The sequence below is a fragment of the Asterias rubens genome, chromosome 21 (assembly GCF_902459465.1).
Source record: "Asterias rubens chromosome 21, eAstRub1.3, whole genome shotgun sequence".
In the NCBI taxonomy this organism is placed as follows: domain Eukaryota; kingdom Metazoa; phylum Echinodermata; class Asteroidea; order Forcipulatida; family Asteriidae; genus Asterias; species Asterias rubens.
Window position 1 is genome coordinate 6899753 of NC_047082.1, and position 18742 is coordinate 6918494.

Here is an 18742-nt window from a genome sequence, read left to right on the forward strand (position 1 = left end):
AAAACCGGACATTTACTCTGGACCATTTACTCTGGACCATGACAATGTGTATCCCCTTCCATACTGTAAATTATAATGCCGACTGACTGAAGTCGATTAAAAAGTGGGCGCCATCAGGTGAAGTTTGTCTACACAACAATTTGTCGTTGGGGGCCAAAATCTCCGGGTGTGAAAAAATAATCATATCACAACAGTCTTGCCTCCTACCTTCGGTGGGCCCTATCAGGTGAGGAACCAGTACAACAAACAGACTATAGTACGCAGACAAACAAAATCAATAATCAACTTTAAAACTAAACTTTTGAAAAAATGCACATGTACTTTTCATTTATTAAAACCCTCAAATGACAGCTCTTCCTTATTCTCCAACAAAACATAGTAATGCACAATACCACGAATAGACTAGGCCCATGTCTTAATCCGCACCCGAGCCTCTAAATGTGTAACCTAAGATGTTCAGGCTTTACCACCAACTCCAACAAGTACGCCTTTGACATTCACAAGAGGGCTCACTTGGTAAAATGTCAATAATCCAGGAGGGGCTTCACTTGAGTTTGCAAACGATACCGAACATTACACTGGCTATCGCCCACAGCACTGAACACGTGTAGTGTGACGTCTTGTACGTCCCCGTGACGTCATAGCTCAAACCTAAACACAGATTGCACAGAACATGAAAGTCTTTTACATGAAAATACAAATTCTAAGTCAAGTGGATAGTTAAAGTGTGCATTACGACACGTCGAAACACCAGAGTTCCATTTAATGTTTAATTATTTTGCATTTTACGAAGGGTTATATTCGCTCACTAAAAATATTAAGACTTCTTACCGACAGCAACCTCTGTTAAGTTTATGGCAGACAGTTGAGTGTTAGTAATAATTGCGTATTTGAAGCCATTGGACACTTTCGGTAAAAAGTATTGTCCAAAGGCCCAAACTTCATGTATCACAACTTATATATAAAATAACAAACCTGTGAAAATTTAGGCTTAATCAGTCATCGGAGTCGGGAGAAAACAACGGGAAAACCCACCATTGTTTCCGCACGTTTCGCCGTGTTATGGCATGTGTTTAAAATAAATCCGTTATTCTCGATGTCGAGAATTATGTTTTCTCGAAGAGTAAAGCATTTCATGGAATAATATTTCAAGAGAAGTCTTTCCCCATTACCTTCTGTAAACCCTGTAAGTTATTTGTAAATCTGTGAACTTTTAATTTTGTTTTCTGTTCCGAAAGTGTATAACGGCTTTAAAGGATGCGTGTACTTTTGGCAATTATTCCACCAAGTTAATAAGGATACCACTTACTTGGTACTAGAGGGCTATTGATATTACAACATGTTAGAAACGACCCATCACTTTGAAAATGTAGTTTTTAAGCCATGAGGGTAAAATTGTCTCCAACAAATTTGAATCTAAGAAAGCCGTTCTCGGGCATTTATGCAACAAAAGATGTTTAATTTGTCTGTCAGCATTTTCTTGCAATTTCGATGACCAGTTTATTGAGCCCAAATTCTAAGGATTGTTTAGTTGGAATACCCCAAGTAAGGATAGGGGGCCTTATTCATGAAGCCCTCGTAAATCGGTCACTTACGTGGCTCTAAGTAAGACTTTAGTAAGCCCTTACGTGTTATTCACGAAGCATTCGTATCGCTTTACTACCGCGTTACTTACTAAACCTCTCGTTAACGCCTTCTTAAGCGGGAACGCGCTTGAGCTGAACAGTCATGGATTTGTTATGTAATTCACTGGAGCGTGATTTCATTGTCCAGAACGAGTATTTATACAGTGACTGGACTGGCTACAGTCACCCTGCAAACATGGAGCAGAGCCAGACTAAAGCAAGGAGGAAGACCGTTCAACGCGAGGAGGAGGCAAAGGGGAATCAATGAAAGGGGAATCATTGGAAGGCGAAGTTTCTCGCCTGCTGAGATAGTGAAGTTAGTTGACCTTGTTTTATTGAGTTGGTTGGTGCTTAACAACAAATTTTCAGATGTTGCAAGTTTGTAACGCTGAAGAGAAAGGCCGACACCTGTGCGGAGAATCAACTGTGTTGGAAAAGTCCTTAGAACTACCGAAGTGGTTCATCACAAATGGGATGACATTCAGAGATTTCGCAAGCTTTCACACGACGCAAACATGCAATGAGAGTACAAAATATAGTTGGTTACCCCTAAACTAAAAATATAAAATAAATAAATAAACGAAATAAATAAATGAAGTAAATACAGTAAGAAGTAAATACTACAGAGCAACTCGTTCGCACCTTTGTAACCTCCCGACTTGACATGGGAAACTCTCTCCTCTATGGACTGCATAATAATCAAATTTACCGCTTGTCTCGCCTTCAAAATATTGCCGTCCGAATTGTAACCCGGTGTGGCGGTTTCAACTTTCCGCCGTGTTCAGTTTTCCGAATGACCAAATACGGTAACATTACGTCATGCGATGCCTGCGCACAGCAAGCAAAAGTAGTCAATTTTTAGTGCTGTTTTAAGACATCCGTGTTACTCTCCGGTTGCTGTCATGGCGGCGTCCACGAGTACAACGAGCGGCGAACGCGTGGATCGTATGAGAGAATTTGGTGTGGCACAAGCAGTGTGACCTGCTTACAGCTGTACGCATGAATACGTGTAAAGATGGGGCAAGAGAATGTGACTAAACAGAAAAGAATCCTAATAATACTCAATTTGGGGTCACTGAGAGAACTACAGTACTCGCCAGGGTACTCGCGGCTGTATTTTTGTCTGGCTACGTCACCCGGAAAACTGAACACGGCGGAAGACTGAAACCGCCACACCGGTCCAACACTAGAGTCACATCACACCTATCCTACAAGATCTACATTGGCTACCCATAAGGATAGAATCATCTTCAAGATCCTCGTGTATGTCTATCGCTCATATCAAAAGGCACTTTATCACCATATCTCTCAGAAGGACTCCAACCCCATACTTCAAACCGCCAGTCTATATGCGATCTAACAACAAACATCTTTTAAGGAAACCCCTGGCCAAAACATCATGGGGTGAAAGATCAATTACTTCTGCTGCTCCTTCATTATGGAACGTCTTGCCGGATCATGTTAAACTTTCTCCATCAATAGCTTTGTTCAAAACTTCCCTCAAGCCTCGTCTAATGAGGACTTCGTAACTTTTTCCCGTTTATTGTGTCACTGCGCCATGAGCATAGACTATATGTATACCCGCGCATTATAAATGCCCAGTATTATTATTACTATTAACTAAATAAATAAACATAATTATTTTTTCAATGATGAAATAAAATAACAAAATCACGAAAAGTTTACTAAAAAGTGAGAAAAAATAGGTAAGTAAATTCTCAAAAATTTTGAGAAAGTTTGAAAAAATGTCGCAAGGATTGTAGAACATATTAAAAGTTGTTGTTAGTGACCTAAAGCTCAATTCGCCCGAAAATGTTGGCCAGGAATGTTGAAAAAGGGCTTAAGAAAACGCTACGAAGCCGAAAACACCCCACGTAGCACACGTAAGGACTTACGCACTCGATTGAAGTTACGAGTGCTTCGTGAATATGACGCAACTCGCTAAGAACGAACTAGTAACACGTAAGTGCTTACTAAGGCCTAAGAAGGCTTCATGAATAAGGCCCCCTGGTCTGGTACACCAAAATATACTCTGCGTTAATTCTTGTACCGGTAGGCCTAAACAACATAGCAAACATGATTTTTGTTTTATTGGCAAAATTCCCACATCGTGAAAGGTACTTGGTAAAATAATTGACAAAAAGGTAAACAGTTTTATACCTGCAACAGATGAGACAAGTAGCCCTCCAATCCCGTACGCAATCTGGAGTGACGTCAGCGTCTCGACCGTTTTGTGAGCCCCAAAGAGTTCAACGACACAAGCAACAGCTATTCCGAAAAACACGCCTCTAACAAATCCTGCAACTAAATACCCAACAAGATAATTATGATCAATTTCTGTCACTTAGAATTGCGTGTGTTTTGACATTACAAAATGTATTTAAAAAAAAATAACAAAATAAAAATGGCAGGACAGTCACTGTTTTTAAATTGTATTATCCTCCTCCGCAAATCAGGAGAGGTTTGTTATATGAGCACATTGTTTCCATCATAATAAGGGAAACATGATTGTACAAAACTTAACTCTAGTTGCCATTCTTAGTATGCAGGTCTAAAGAGAACCATTGTAAACATTATAACGTGACCTATACACTACATGGATGTATGCAATCCATTTTAATAATCAGCATGGCCTGAATGTTTTCCAACATTGTGCACCAAACGATATAACGACATAAACGGTTCTTTTGCGGCTCTGAGCGTGCACATACATACTCAGGATTGCGCGCGTAGATCTGAGCACGCGCATTACTTACGAGAATCTTAACAAAAAGGACCGTACAACTAGTGTCACAGTGATCGAAGCCAAAAAGGGGCACTTACTGATGCAGTATGCGATGAATATCGGCAGTAAAACCCCTAGTGTGAGCAGAAAGGACGATATGGCCCCAATCGCAGCCGTTACCACCAGGACCGTGATACGACCAATCGGTAGATGGTCACCAACGAAACACAACACTACACGAGATGACAGATCGGCTACGTTGAATAAGGTGATCAGCCAGGCCGCTGTGCGCTCCGGTATACCGCTGGCCGTCATACAACTAATCTGTAAGGAATGTTTTAATGTTATTTTCGTTTTCAGGTTTTGCCTGAATATTCTTCGTTAGGTGACTGTGCATTTTCACCCAAACCAGCATCTTGTTCGCAAGTTGTTACCAGCCATAAACTGGTGATGACACTGTTTACAGCAGCGTGTTAAAAAGCAGTAAACGTTCGTTACACATTACTATACAAACGTTCACGAGCAAAATATATTCACTCTTGAAACCATCACATATCAGAAATTGGTTCAATATTTTATATGTTTATATTTGTACGTATATCCGAGTTCCATACTACCACAGATTTAGAAAGAAACTGAAGAACTGGGTAAAATCCGCTCATAGTTTTACAAATAACCAAAGTTAAAGATACTGATGTTGCATGCTTACGTACCAAGTTGATACCGTTAAAGTAAATCGAAACTGTCGCTCCTAATATGCCAATGAAAAAGCATGAGTGTCGATGATCCTTCCCCAATGCGATGTACTTCCCGCAAGAACTTGTCCTGTTCTTCGCATCAACATCGTTTTTAAACGGGGTTTCTTCCTTGCCAGCTTCTGGTCGAGATTTGTCATTTGGTGGCAGCGGTGGGATAATCTCTACTTGCAGCTCGGAGGCCTCTTGGACTTCCAGAAATGTACCAGTCTCTTCTTCCTGGTTCTCCTTGTTTGAATAAATCCCTTTATTTTGTTCTAAAACAAGTTCCTCGCCCTCTGCTGACGCTGATTGCTTTGGCGATGTTGCTTTCTCTTTGTAACATTTTTCATCTCGACTTAAATTAACAACTTCCAGTGTCTGGTTTGCTTCTGATGGCAAATCGTGGTCATGTAGCCTAGTAGAACGTTGTTGTGGTGGGAGTTTGAACACAGCTGCAAGAGGAAGACATGTAATCAGGATTGCAACGGATAAATATTGAAGGGCTGACCTCCATCCAATCACAGACAAAACTGCCTCCAGAATTGGTGTCATCGTAAGGGTACCTGAAAAAAAGATCGAGAAACTCAATGGGCCGAATAAATAAAAACTAGCAATTATTTATCAAGTTAAAGGTTCAGCATTAGCAAGAAGACTGAAAGTAAAAGATCAGGCATGAACATTTTGCTCGCTGGATTACCTTTCACTTATAGACATATAAATAAAAAACGACATTTTACTAACATACTGTAGCAATTACTTGTATTTTTACAAGCTACTGTATGAGGAGCATGAGATTTTACTTACACAACAGTATTGCAAATAATGGCTCGGTATCGGGTCAGTATTAAAGGGTTATTTTTCCCTTGGCCTAATGATCCAACAATAAATGTTACTTATAAATTAGTCGTGTACTTTAATTGCTCTAAAAGAACCAATCTCTGGAGCTCTGGCGTGGAGAGGCTGGCTGTTTCCTCATAGCCACTGCCGCCATCAAAACCTTGACCAAGTGGAAACTGCCCCGCCTGCATTTCAGTTAATCGCTATTGATATGCGAGTCCATGCCTCTATTGTTATACTCCTGAATACCCCGCTATTGTGCTTTTCTCTGACCATTTACTAATCCGCTCAAGTTAATGGTATTTTTCCAGTAAAGGGTTATTTATAGAGATTTGAGCAAATTCTCATACATTTTGTTAATGCTGGCCTTTATACGGCCCAGTATTTTGTGAAACTATCAGGTAATAGTAAAATGTCGGTTTTATTTACATCTCAATAAGAAGAGTCCCACAAGCATTGATTTTACCTACTAGTTCGACCAATTACTAGCAATATTAAGGCTTACTTTTATTTATAAGGATTTAAGTAAAAGACTAGTAAACGCAAATGCTAGTTTTTAAAAGACTAGTAAACGCAAATGCTAGTTTTTATTTATCTGGCCCATTGTCTTGACAAAAGATTAAGTTTAAGCACAAAGTGGAATGGACGAATTTAGGTTAAAAGCAAATTCCATATACCGTATTATATTACAAGCTTTATCCAAAAACAATTAAATAAACTATCATCAATGACGATAATTGAATTGTTAAGTTTAGAAAAAGCCTTAAGACAAGGACCCTCCAATGAACGTGATACAAAAAAACAGCTCCACAAGTTTCAGGTCAGAATCGAGATTACAAAACAATCCCTGTCATCTCCCACCGGGGATGTGTTTATATTGTTGTTCAATTTTACACGTTTCTCTTACGTTTATCAGCTTATCCTTGTTTGCGTGAAGTCAAAGTTCAGTGACCACAGCCAATCACCTGCTGGCATCTTAGGAATCTTGTTTAGGGTGTGGCAAGCCCATAGTTCTGTACGCAACCGGTATTTCTAAGTCATTTCTTTTCCTGGTTTCGTTTGGTTAAGTTCGCCGTATTTTCTGTAGTCAACCCCATAATACTGTTAAATTACTTCCTTTCTATTTCGATGATTTGGGCTATTTGGAGTTATTTTCCTGGTTCATCCAAAAGCTGTATAGTGAATTGTTCGGGATCCAAAATAGATCCGGCACTAAAAATTTTGGCACCATAACATTTTATGGTGCCACTGGCAAAGTTGTTTTATTCCTCAAAGTCCTATTTTTGCACCCAACATATTTGTTTCTTAAATTACTTTATTATCATGTGTGTATTTCCCAACAGTTTTGTTATACCTGTATGCCGCCGTATACTCCCGTTAACTCCTGTAAACCCTTGTAAACCTCCATGTATATCACCGTTACGTTCACACTGTGTTGAAGTGATTTCCCCGGTAACAATTTTTCACCTGCTCCTCGCCGAGTCATAAAATAAATTACCGGGTCGGAAAAAAACATTGTCTATACGACTATTCATTGTTATAAATCAACACGGTGACACCCCCTTTAGAAAAGGGAACTTGGTGGACACTGTCCCTTATTTAACATGAAAGAAAACCTTATTTTGAACAATGTCCTCACCTACTGCTTGGCCGGCAGATGCAAAGGCTGTAGCTCTGACGCAGTTACGCCCAGGAAAATACAACGTCATGAGATTTAGTGATGGGTTTGAGGTGAAGTTCAGACCAACGGTGAAGGCAATGCCGAATGTAATGTAAACCTGGTAAGATCGCAACACAGAAAAATATAACATTAGATTAAAGGCAGTGGACACTATTGGTAATTACTCAAAACATTTATTAGCATAAAACCTTTCTTGGTGACGAGAAATGGGGAGAGGTTGATGGTAAAAATCATTGTGAGAAACGGCTCCCTCTTAAGTGCCATAGTTTTCGAGAAAGAAGTAATTTTCCACGAATTTGATTTCGAGACCTCGGATTTAGAACTTGAGGTCTCGAAATCAACCATCTAAACGCACATATCGTGTGACAAGGGTGTTTTTTTTCTTTCATTACTATCTCGCAAGTTCGATGACCGTTTGAGCTCAAATTTTCACAGGTTTGTTATTTTATGCATATGTTGAGATACACCAACTGTGAAGGCTATAACAAATATCTCATAGTGTTTGCTTTATAGTTTGCGCAGGTACCTGCCATACTGACGTAGTGAAGCTGGTTGCTAGAATTCCTCCGCTGCAAAGGACCACCCCGATTGCGATGACGATCCTACGGGTGCATCTTTCGTACAATGGGCTTGACACACAAGACATCAAGTTTAGAAGTCCATTACCAAGAGATCCAATCCACCCTGTAAGAATACATCCTATTAGTTTGTTTGGTTTGTTTGTTTTATTTCCATTCATACAACCATACAGACAAACAAATAATGAATAATGGTCAATACAAAATGTATCATAAATTAAAGACCAATAAAGTTTGAATGGACTTTGAGATATCATAGGAAGGGACCTTCACTTTTGTTATGCGGCTCTAATCCTACACACAGTCTTATTATTATTTAAAGATTCAAAGAGTTTAGCTGTTTTCGTAGAGACTCAGGCGTGTACTTATTTCATTTTGATTATCACCAAAGACTTCTACACATTCAATTTGCTTATACCAGAATAAAATATCAAAATTTTGGCCTCTATAGGTAATTAATAATTCCTTAACAACAAAGAGCATACCAAACTATGGCATTGTGACTTTGTCTTTATAATAATAAAGACAGAAAGACAGAACGAAGATAAAGATGACCAGCTACGAAGAGGCAAAAAGGTGGGTTTTGAGAGCACGTTTGAAGGCTGGGACACTCTTTACATCCACGATGTGGGCATTTACATTTACTTCATTTGATTCCATACTTTTTTTACTCTAGCCCTTTGTAGTTTATAACCCAGTTATTTATAACTTGCCCCTCGGTTGCTATTTAGATTCATTTATTAAACCATATTTGAGTATTATCGTTGTTTTACGGCAAAATCTTTCATTTAGGCCTATACTACCTCAAACTTCCGCAAATCTTCCAGTAACTTTTGCATACTTCCGTTTACCATTTTCCAACCTCCTACCTACATAATTCTGTAACTTCTGGATCAGTAGAATCAATAAACTTCATTTTCATGTATACATCGAGTAGATATACCGAGCTAATTATACCAGGTAACGTAATTTGTACAAGGGGCCTTTTGGGTGCGTTCGATTAACTTCCCTGTGTCGACCCCGCGGTGCTCACTCGGGTGAGCCCAAGACAAGAGCTAATCGAACTATCACTCACCCTCTCGTGGTGACGTCATGCACCTGGGGCTAGCCCCAAGTGACCCACTTCACAAGCAGGGCACTTTGGGCTGGCCTGGGTGAGTCCCTGGAATGACGTCAAAGCTATTTGAACGTACCGGGGCAGACCGGGGTCGACCCGGGGAAGCTAATCGAATGCACCCATTGATAAAGCAAGTCTAGAGCTGCTGTCTGCTATCGGCCTAACCACACTCGGTATCCTTCCTTGGCCCATTTGGCCCCAGCGCCGATTAGACCCATATCATAGGGTAAACCTTGACCGAACATAAAAGTCAACTGAGCAAGCTATTAGCGGTGATTGGCAGGAATTCAAACTTACCGACAGCCATTGCAGTGGACTGAAATTCACGCTCAAAGTAGACAAACAACAGGACGAAGGTCCCAAGTGTTCCGCAACATACAAAGTAGATACAAAACGAAGCGACCGCTACTACCCAGCCCCAATGTCGGTCCAGGCTGGTCCTACAGCCATGCTCACCGGTGGTGCTATTGCTACGCATTGCTCTTGATGAGGTTAAACATCGGATCGGCTCATCAGGGGTCAACACAAATTCTTGATTAAAACTCGAAAGAACAATTCAAACCGTATTATAACAATCCTAGATCTCTAGAAAAGTTATATTTTCCCAGTTATTCCTTATTATTATGGTCCTTTACAAAACCACGGCGTCGGCTCTAATCTGGAATCGGCTTCAGGCTCTGTCCTCTCGTCTGAAGCTTGTAAGATGGAGTAAACACCCGGAGCGGTGAATCTTGTCGATGGTAACAGGCGCTGATCGAGGTACAATCGTCCAGGAAAACTGCAATGCAGACGTGACACTTGCATGCTACACACGCCCTATGACCTTACTGTATTTGTATAAGGGGAATATCTACTACCATTGATCGAGGTACAATCGTCCAGGAAAACTGCAACGCAGACGTGACAATTGCTACACACGCCCTATGACCTTACTATATTTGTGTAAGGGGAATATCTACTACACTTGACATAACGACACGCAACAGGATTGGTGCAAATAGAGATTGTTGAACTGGAGGTCAGAAAACCCAGTATGCTACGTCTCGTCTGCTCAGGACTACAAGTATAATTTGAAACGTTTTATAGTGTACGTGATAGCATGCAACACGTGTACATCTCATGCCAAATCAACACATGTGGGTCGGCAGCCACCGTCTAACATTTTGCTATATAAAAACAAACATAAACAAACCTATGGGTTGCATGAGCACACCATATTTTAAAAAGAATATAAATCACTTTCGTTATTAAATTTTACCCCCCACCCCTTCAAATTTTGTTTTGTTTGTGGTCTATCGATAGATATAAAGATGGATTGTGTTGGCAACCGCCATAATTGATGATAAACATTGGAAAAGAGCACTCTGCACACAACTCTCAGCCAATAGGGAGGTTAAGCTGCACGTTATGCGAGCAAAAATGTGAACGCGAACATCAGAAAATTGTGTTGTTAAAATCTCTCGTTTTAAGCATAACGTAAAGTTACCAATTTTTTACGTCAGGTAGCCTATGTACGTGCAGACGTCATACGTGAGCATTAAGGGTGCATTCGATTAGCTTCCCTGGGTCGACCCCGATGTGGCGTATTTTTTTTCCCAGGACGATCGAACGTGGGCACATAATTACCCCACGTTCGTCCTGGAAAAGTCGCCTATTTTGTTAGTCCTGGAAAATACGCCACATCGGGGTCGACCCAGGGAAGCTAATCGAATGCACCCAATGTAAGCCTAAAGTGGTGACGTCACCTAGAAACAACACAATTTTTTGACGTTCATGTTCACGTGTTTGCTTGCGTAACGTGCAGCTAAACCTCCCTTTCATGTGTGCATGTTTCATCAAAGAGCAGGGTGGTCAATGGCGTCATGAGATTAGATTATAGCTACACATATACAGGGTATAAAATTGTAAATCACATAAACGTATAGTGTCAAAAGTAGCACAGGCCACTTGTATCCAGCGATGGCGCTGGGAGATGGGGGGAGGGGGACGCCCATGATTCAAACTAAATTTCATCCACCATAATTAGTTAGCTCTGAGCACTATCATAAACGCCCAATACACTTTCCATCTCCGGTAATGGTAATAATGTGGATTTATTTATCTGTACAAGCTTGGAAACTTGCTATAAATTGAAATGCATCGTTTACCCAAAACCGTAAATATGAAGTTCGCACAACACGCCAACAAGTGCAACATCTTTCATTTTGAAGTGAATTGTAGGCTTATACATTACACACGCGACAAAAACTTGATGCATTTGTCTATACTGCAAGTTGGTTCGTAAAACAGTTCATAGTTAGAATGGATATTAGAAAGTTTTGCAAGAAATCCAAACAACCTCCATTCCATGATAGGCACAAAACAACCTCCATCCCATGATAGGCACAAAACAACCTCCCTCCCATGATAGGCACAAACCCAAACACAAAGTTAATATTGACGTAAATGTCCCAGATGTGATCAATTGAGGATTCGAGTGCCGATGATCACTATTAGGCGTACACATCAGTTTGTTTATTGGGCAAACCAGCTACCGTATGGAGAGTAATCCTTACCCAGCATTGGTGTGTCTTCACTTAGTACCACAGATAAAGGAACATATCCTTTCTCTATGGTAGTAGGGCCCCTACCGGGACACCAAATTTGGGAAGTAGGTCTTCTGCTTAAGTCGGTGACCCTTCTGAGATATCCCAATCACCAGATAATGGACGTCGGACCAGATTAATACATAATGTAGCTGCAATAAATTCTGATCATCTTAATCAAAGTCCAAACAAAATGACTAGAGTACAAACTCGTCCAACAAAATCAATATCCTTCATAAGAGTACCAGAAAACAAGGATTGCTAAAAACACTCGTTCCTATCGAAAATTAAAGCAGAATGGAACCTCCTCCCAGCTGCTGTGAGAGAAGCTCCCTCACCTGATACATTCAGAAAAAGTCTACACAACTTAAACCTTTTAAATATCAAAAGTAGAGCACATTATACCTAGAGTTCCCAGCACCACACACCTGCAACCTATAGATCCCAAATTGGGAGATTGCTTGCAGTACCTATCCATCCAGCTTTTTCGCTTTCCAAAGACGTGGACGAAAATTTAACACTGATCGGTATTAAAGGAACACGTTGCCTTGGATCGGTCGAGTTAATCTTTGAAAAGCATTTGTAATCGTTTGTTACAAAATGCAAGAAAGATGTTGTAAAAGTAGAATACAATGATCCACACAAACATGCCTCTAATTTGCACGGTTTTCCTTTCACCTCGTCGACTAACACGGTCGGCCATTTATGTGAGTCAAATTTTTGACTCCCATAAATGGCCGACCGTGTTAGTTCGCACAGTAAAAGGGAAAACCACGCAACGTTGAGGCAAATTTGTGTGGATCATCTTTCCAACCAAATGCATTCTATAGAAAAAGGTTACAAACGCTTTTTATAGACCAACTCGTCCGATCTAAGGCAACGTGTTCCTTTAAGCATTCCCACAAGGTGTGAAGGTAGTTGAAGAAGTTGATGAGACAGAGTTGATGAAGTTATAAGAGTAGTCTAAAAGTACACATGATGGCCAGGAATAACAATGCCGTTATTCCCTGTTGAAGTAATACATTTTTTTTTTATTAAGAAAAAGTATGGAAATGCTAAAAAAATGATCAGATTTTTTTAATATAAAATTTTATTGCAGCAAACTTTGATCACAATATTTACAAAACCAAAAGAACAGTCTTAATCTACATGTTAATGAAAAGTGTTTCATTCACACTGAATGTACAAGATAAAAAGCAAAAATGTACAATTTTATGAATTGCATTTTAGCAAAGTATCAAACTTATAACTATCACATGTCACGGAGTATTCATGGTATTCTCTTATCACAGTTGATAAATTTAAATAAATAATTTAAAAGTCATATAGTAAGATCAAGAAATTGGCATTAATTGATAAAAATATAACTGGACAGTTGTGCTGATTCTCAACCCAATTATGGAAACTTTGCTGGAAAAAATTGCTGAAGAGAAAGCAACGTAGCTTTTATTGAAGGCACATTTATTCTTTCAAGGCAGTGGACACTATTGGTAATTACTCAAAATAATTATAAGCATAAAACCTTACTTGGTAACGAGTAATGGGGAGAGGTTGGTAGTATAAAACATTGTGAAAAACAGCTCCCTCTGAAGTGATGTAGTTTTCAAGAAAGAAGTAATTTTCCACTAATTTGATTTCGAGACCTCAGATTTAGAATTTGAGGTCTCAAAATCAAGCATCTGAAAGCACACAACTTCATGTGACAAGGGTGTTTTTCTTTCATTATTATCTCACAACTTCGTCGATCAATTTAGTTCATATTTTCACAGGCTTGTTATTTTATGCATATGTTGAGATACAGCAAGTGAGAAGACTGGTCTTTGACAATTACTAATAGTGTCCAGTGTCTTTAAAACATTCAGTCAGATGTATTTTATTAAAGGTAAAGTATACCTTTGGTTTATGGAACTGTACGCTTGTTTTAATTTCATTCAAATACAGATAAATACCAAAAATTTTGCCTGTGAATATTTCATTTCAAAAGAGTGTAGTGTTGTTGAGATATCGCCAAAATCCTGGAACTGTTATGTCCATAAAGAAGAAATAAACGGTAACTGGAATACCCAATCTGAGAAATGTTTAATTCAGACACGTTTCTCATATTGAAATGTTTTTGAATGCCTCTTTCTGAAAACACATTGCTTTGAAGGGAATTGTTTCTCAAAATGTTATACATTATCTACAGCTGCAGTCTACAACTTACCAACCAAGTAAGTTTTTATGGTCAATCATTTTCGCATTAATTACCAATACCCTTCCTTTAAGTTTTTCTTCCAATAGTACAGTGTATACATTGTTTGGGAAAAGACACTTACTCAAGAGTAAAGTGGATTCAGAAATGCAAGAAATTGTCATTGTGCTTTTTTTAATTACTTGTTTTACTGCAACTGAATGACTGGGATGCGGAAACATGTCTTGCATGGGCTTACAGAGCCAAAAGCCATTCTAAAATCAAAAGTCTACATCCTTCACAACTGCCAGTCTACCAAGTAAGTTTTTACGCAAACAATTTTTTGAGCAATTACCAATGGTGTCAAGCCCCTTTAATGATGGTGTACTGAACTTATATCGTTGAGTATGGTTGGGATTCAATTTCCATTTTTATATAGCGCTTTATCACAGCCTGAAGGACGTATCAAAGCGCTTCTGACATTATTACCCCTGGTCACTTGGCCATATATTTCATTCCTTAAACCATCTCAGCTCCCTGGGGAGTAAACAGCCAGTGCTGCGAGTTTATCAAACGTGCTCCAAGCTTATCATTCACATAAACCATCTCTGCCCTTACAGGTATCCATTGGAACAAAGCAACCTCACCGAGCCACTCAACATGCCGAACATTGGAAACAAATAATAAACAAAACAAACAAAATGTAGCCACTGAGCAAGGCCTGTGCGCTGTACCCACACAGATGTCAGCATGATGATGATACCCAACTTTGAAGCGAACTACCGTTTCCTAGTCATAGAGGCGATATAAACCCAAACGGAAAGTACACTGTTTGGATACGGATGAATGTGAACAGCTAGACCAAACTCAACATCAGAAGACTCATTGATATGTACACCGGTACTCCGCACTTTCTCTATCACCATACGCATCTCTGTGTATGAAGTATGCAACGGGAAGCCACAGAGCTGTAAAGGGAACCAATGTGTCATATTTACTAAAGATTGCATAAAACAAATCAATTAAAATCAGCTGAAAACAAGAGAGTTTCTTTCAGATACAGATTGTTATTATCATCTGGTAATAAAACCATGGATGCCTTATTAGTGAGATAGTCAGTGTAGCTAGCAAGTCTGAGGAAACCTGTAAAGGGTGCTTGCTATAAGAACCAGAAACACCAGGGTTAACCCCTACTCTTTCACGATCAGTGTTCTAGATCCTTTTACGTGCATTACCAAATCCTAGTACATGTACATGTACACAACTTTACCAGGGCTTACATACATGGCTATCATACCAGGTGCTTACATTTCACAAAGATGGTAGACTTTTCCATCAGTATGATCTTGTACGGCTTTATCGTACTGCTGTTGCAACATTGCTTCAAGTTCCAAACTCTATGTATTTGTGTGCTATGAAATTAGCCATTGGGACATGGTGATGGTCATGCAAAATAGAATGGCATGTAAAAAAAAAATAAAAAATTGTAACAAATTCTTCACAATAGCCTTCTCAATGCACTTTACATTAGTGCCCTGGTCATTGGGCCAATAACATTCCTTTAATCTTTCTCAGCTCCCTGGGCAACCGCAGCGCTCCACAGGATATTTTGTACACAATATCAACCTCTACCCTCGCAGGTACCCATTTATACCCCTGGGTGAAGAGAAGCAGTTATAGTCAAGTATCTTGCTCAAGGACACAAGTGTCACGAACGGGATTCAAACCGACACTCTGATGACTTAACCACCAGAACTTGAATTTGATGCTCTTAACCACTCGGCCATGACACCCTAAATCAAGCAATAGACCAGTGTTTCAATTCAAAAACATTCTATAGGTACTTACATTGTAGGATTCAAGAAGCTGTTGGAGCTCGCCCTGGTGTTCGTCGCTACCAGCCTGGCTAAACTCAAGCTTACGTAGAATTTGCCTGAAGACCTGGGTGCAGTAACGATTCCAGCGTGTGATGTGACGTGGCCGCCACGCCATAATGCAGTCTCTTAACTTCTTCTCAATCCTGTCAACGTTGATAATAAGAAGTTCCATGGGTAAGAAAACTGCGGGTCAAACTAAAAAATACTCCTACCTTCAACAATATATCCCAGGCAACTTTCACTTCAATAAGGCACTTTTAATCAAGTCTGTTTGGGTTGTTCCTAATGTGGGGCCCATGCTAGAAAGACTTAGTAGTAGTCTGATGATTGATATATTACATTAGTTGGCTGTAGACCTTATCTATAAATGAAATTCAAGGTTTGTGTACAAATGCATGTAGGCAAAGATCTGTCGTACGTCTGAATGGGTGTATCTGACGTATGTTTTTATGTATCTGACAACTTCAAGCAAATGATCAAACATACCTATTTCAACATTAATCAACTTATTCCATTCAGGTGGCTTTCATTTCATTTAATTCAATTGATTTTTCATTTATTTATTTAGTTTCCTGTACTAAATATTTTTGTAAGCGCTGTGATTTAGTTTTCTAAGTAGAGCATATTTAAAATGCCGTTTATTATTATTATTATTATTACTATCTGGACATGTCAATGAGAGACTTTCCAATGCTAGGTGGCAGCAGACTTACCGGGTAAATTTCCATTGTTTTCTGAGCATGCGCATAATTCTGGGAACAATGGCTTTACCCGGTAAGTCTGCTGCCATCAAACCAGAAAGTCTCCAAATGGGACTGCCACCAGCAAACTTCACAAGGGTTATGATGACCCGTTAGAGAACTCAACCCCATGGATGAATAAACTATCTCAAAGGGGGAGATGAGAATGATCAGGCAGATGTGTGGGGTGGCTCTGGCTGACAGGCTGTCAAGTGAGGAGCTGAGGAGGAGAGTCGGAGTGGAAGGGATCGGCACCGTATTGAGGAGGCACAGGCTGAGGTGGATTGGTCATGTAGAGAGAAAGGAGGCTGCCAACTGGGTCAAGAGGTGTACCAACGTATTGTGGGCGGGCCCACACCCATTGGCCGACCGCGCAAGATGTGGCAGAGCTCAGTGTTGAATGGAATGCCACTGCTGCGAGTCGATACAAGGGACGCCACGGACAGGTCCAGGTGGAGGGAGAGCCATAGGGAGAAAGCAGGCCAACTTAGAACAGACTGGACAGCGGCCTTAAAACTGACATTATGAAAGATGGGGTTTCTTATAGAAGATTGCATGTAATATGAACGGATTTGACTGAATTGTTCTTCTGTTATTGAACGAAAAACTATGCCAGTCGTTGCCGCCCCCTTGTCGTGTTGCAGGGTTAAGAAATCTCAGTTTAGACTTACTTGTCCTGTAGGTCTGCCACATATTCCCTGTCAGTCTGGTAGTATGATAACTGCGTTGGCTGTTAACATTCAAAATACAAAAACATGAACAGTCACAATAATCCACTTTCATTAATAAATGTGAACTGATATCAATCTAAATTCATGTTTATTTTTACATACATACACGAGGTTAATAATGTGATCAAATAACGACACATTTTGTGGTCTCAAAAAAAGAAAGAACCTAGACTCCCTGCATGGAGAGTGTTTTTTCTTTTCTTTCCTAATCATTATGGGTAAAGTCATGCCTGTGTGCGGTGAATGTGGAGTGTAGTGGGCATCATGGTCTTCACACTCTCTTGCTTGGAGCGCTTGGAGCTATTGTTGTTTTGACATTATGGGGATTTCTGCCTGTGTGTGGTGAATGTGGAATGTATGAGGTACATGTATAGGCCAACTCAATGCCTATCATAAGCTCCAAACCCTCCGTGCGTGGAGCGCGCTGGGACAACCGAGATGCAGTGATTGGTCAGACACACTCACCAAGCATTGAATATCGGGCAGGCAGTTTGCACACAATATTACAATACACAATGGGTACATCCGTTCCAAAGTCTCCACGCACAGACATGATTCCTTATAGAGTAAAAAAAACCCAATATCTTCTTACTGAGAAAACGAGAATGTTCTTAACCCTTTAAAGACAATTCATTTCTGCATAATCAATCACAAAACGCCCATATACAATGTACATGTTTAACACGTTACTGTTCATTTCTTGAAAAAATGTCAATCAGAAATAACATGAAACAGAAAATTAGGTTTTGTGTTTAGAAATTGGGATTCTATGTAAACCTACCAATATACTTAGACATTTTTTATATCCGGACATGACCTTTACTTTGACCTCTCTATGTAAATGGAAGTAGGTCAAACCTCAAGGTCGCTAGGTGCATTTTGGTACGAGTTGCTATTGTCTCTCACCGGTTAAATAACTTTTCTCCTACAATAAACTCACCTGAACACTTGAAAGCCCGGGGTTTGGGTAGCTACGGCCAAAGAAAGGCTTCCATAGCTTAGCTTTACTGATGTCAAAGTCAATCCTAAGAGGCTCATCATTGACTTGCATGTTAAACCAAACCTGTATAAATAACAAGGCACACAGTGCTGAAGTTAGTTTAGTGTGGATACAATGTGTATGATTGTCCAATGTTAAAACAAGAAAGATTAGTAGAACATTTCACTTGTTAATCCAGGGGCAGCAGAGTCAAGACCTGCTCTTAGTAATTTTGTTTCTTTGCTCAACTCTTAACCAATTTGGTCACGACACAACAAGTGTTTTTGTCTGTGTTCAGGTGTAATATTCGAAGGTAATGGACTTTATTTATGGGGATCTGTTATGAAATACCAAAGAGCC

At 39.8% G+C, this 18742-nt stretch overlaps 2 protein-coding genes across 2 annotated transcripts in view; both read right to left on the bottom strand.

Moving 5' to 3' along the window:
• Positions 1-493: 493 nt before the first annotated feature.
• On the bottom strand, positions 494-10192 carry LOC117304850 (monocarboxylate transporter 5-like). The gene is made up of 7 exons (XM_033789471.1): positions 9598-10192; positions 8132-8289; positions 7564-7702; positions 5064-5650; positions 4449-4674; positions 3786-3929; positions 494-651 (listed from the first exon to the last, which is right to left on the bottom strand). The coding sequence occupies exons 1-7, from the start codon at positions 9776-9778 to the stop codon at positions 545-547; spliced, it is 1542 nt and encodes a 513-aa protein (XP_033645362.1). The 5' UTR covers positions 9779-10192; the 3' UTR covers positions 494-544.
• Positions 10193-13752: 3560 nt separating this feature from the next.
• Positions 13753-18742, bottom strand: part of LOC117304544 (coiled-coil and C2 domain-containing protein 2A-like) — a 38965-nt gene continuing 33975 nt past the window's right edge. The window contains exons 33-36 of the mRNA XM_033789066.1: positions 18344-18466; positions 17344-17402; positions 15904-16075; positions 13753-15023 (exon numbers count right to left, since the gene is read on the bottom strand). Coding sequence (XP_033644957.1) covers positions 14835-15023; positions 15904-16075; positions 17344-17402; positions 18344-18466 — 543 coding nt within the window. The 3' untranslated portion in view covers positions 13753-14834. The remainder of the gene's footprint in view (positions 15024-15903; positions 16076-17343; positions 17403-18343; positions 18467-18742) is intronic.

What these genes read in the sequence shown, in the direction of transcription:
- LOC117304850 (XM_033789471.1), bottom strand. Translation starts at nt 9,778, where the DNA reads ATGCGTAGCAATAGCACCACCGGTGAGCATGGCTGTAGGACCAGCCTG. An exon ending in GTCCACTGCAATGGCTGTCG is followed by an intron (nt 8,290 to 9,597) that starts GTAAGTTTGAAT and finishes GTATTCTTACAG; the next exon opens with GGTGGATTGGATCTCTTGGT. An exon ending in ACTTGTCTCATCTGTTGCAG is followed by an intron (nt 652 to 3,785) that starts GTATAAAACTGT and finishes ATCTGTGTTTAG; the next exon opens with GTTTGAGCTATGACGTCACG.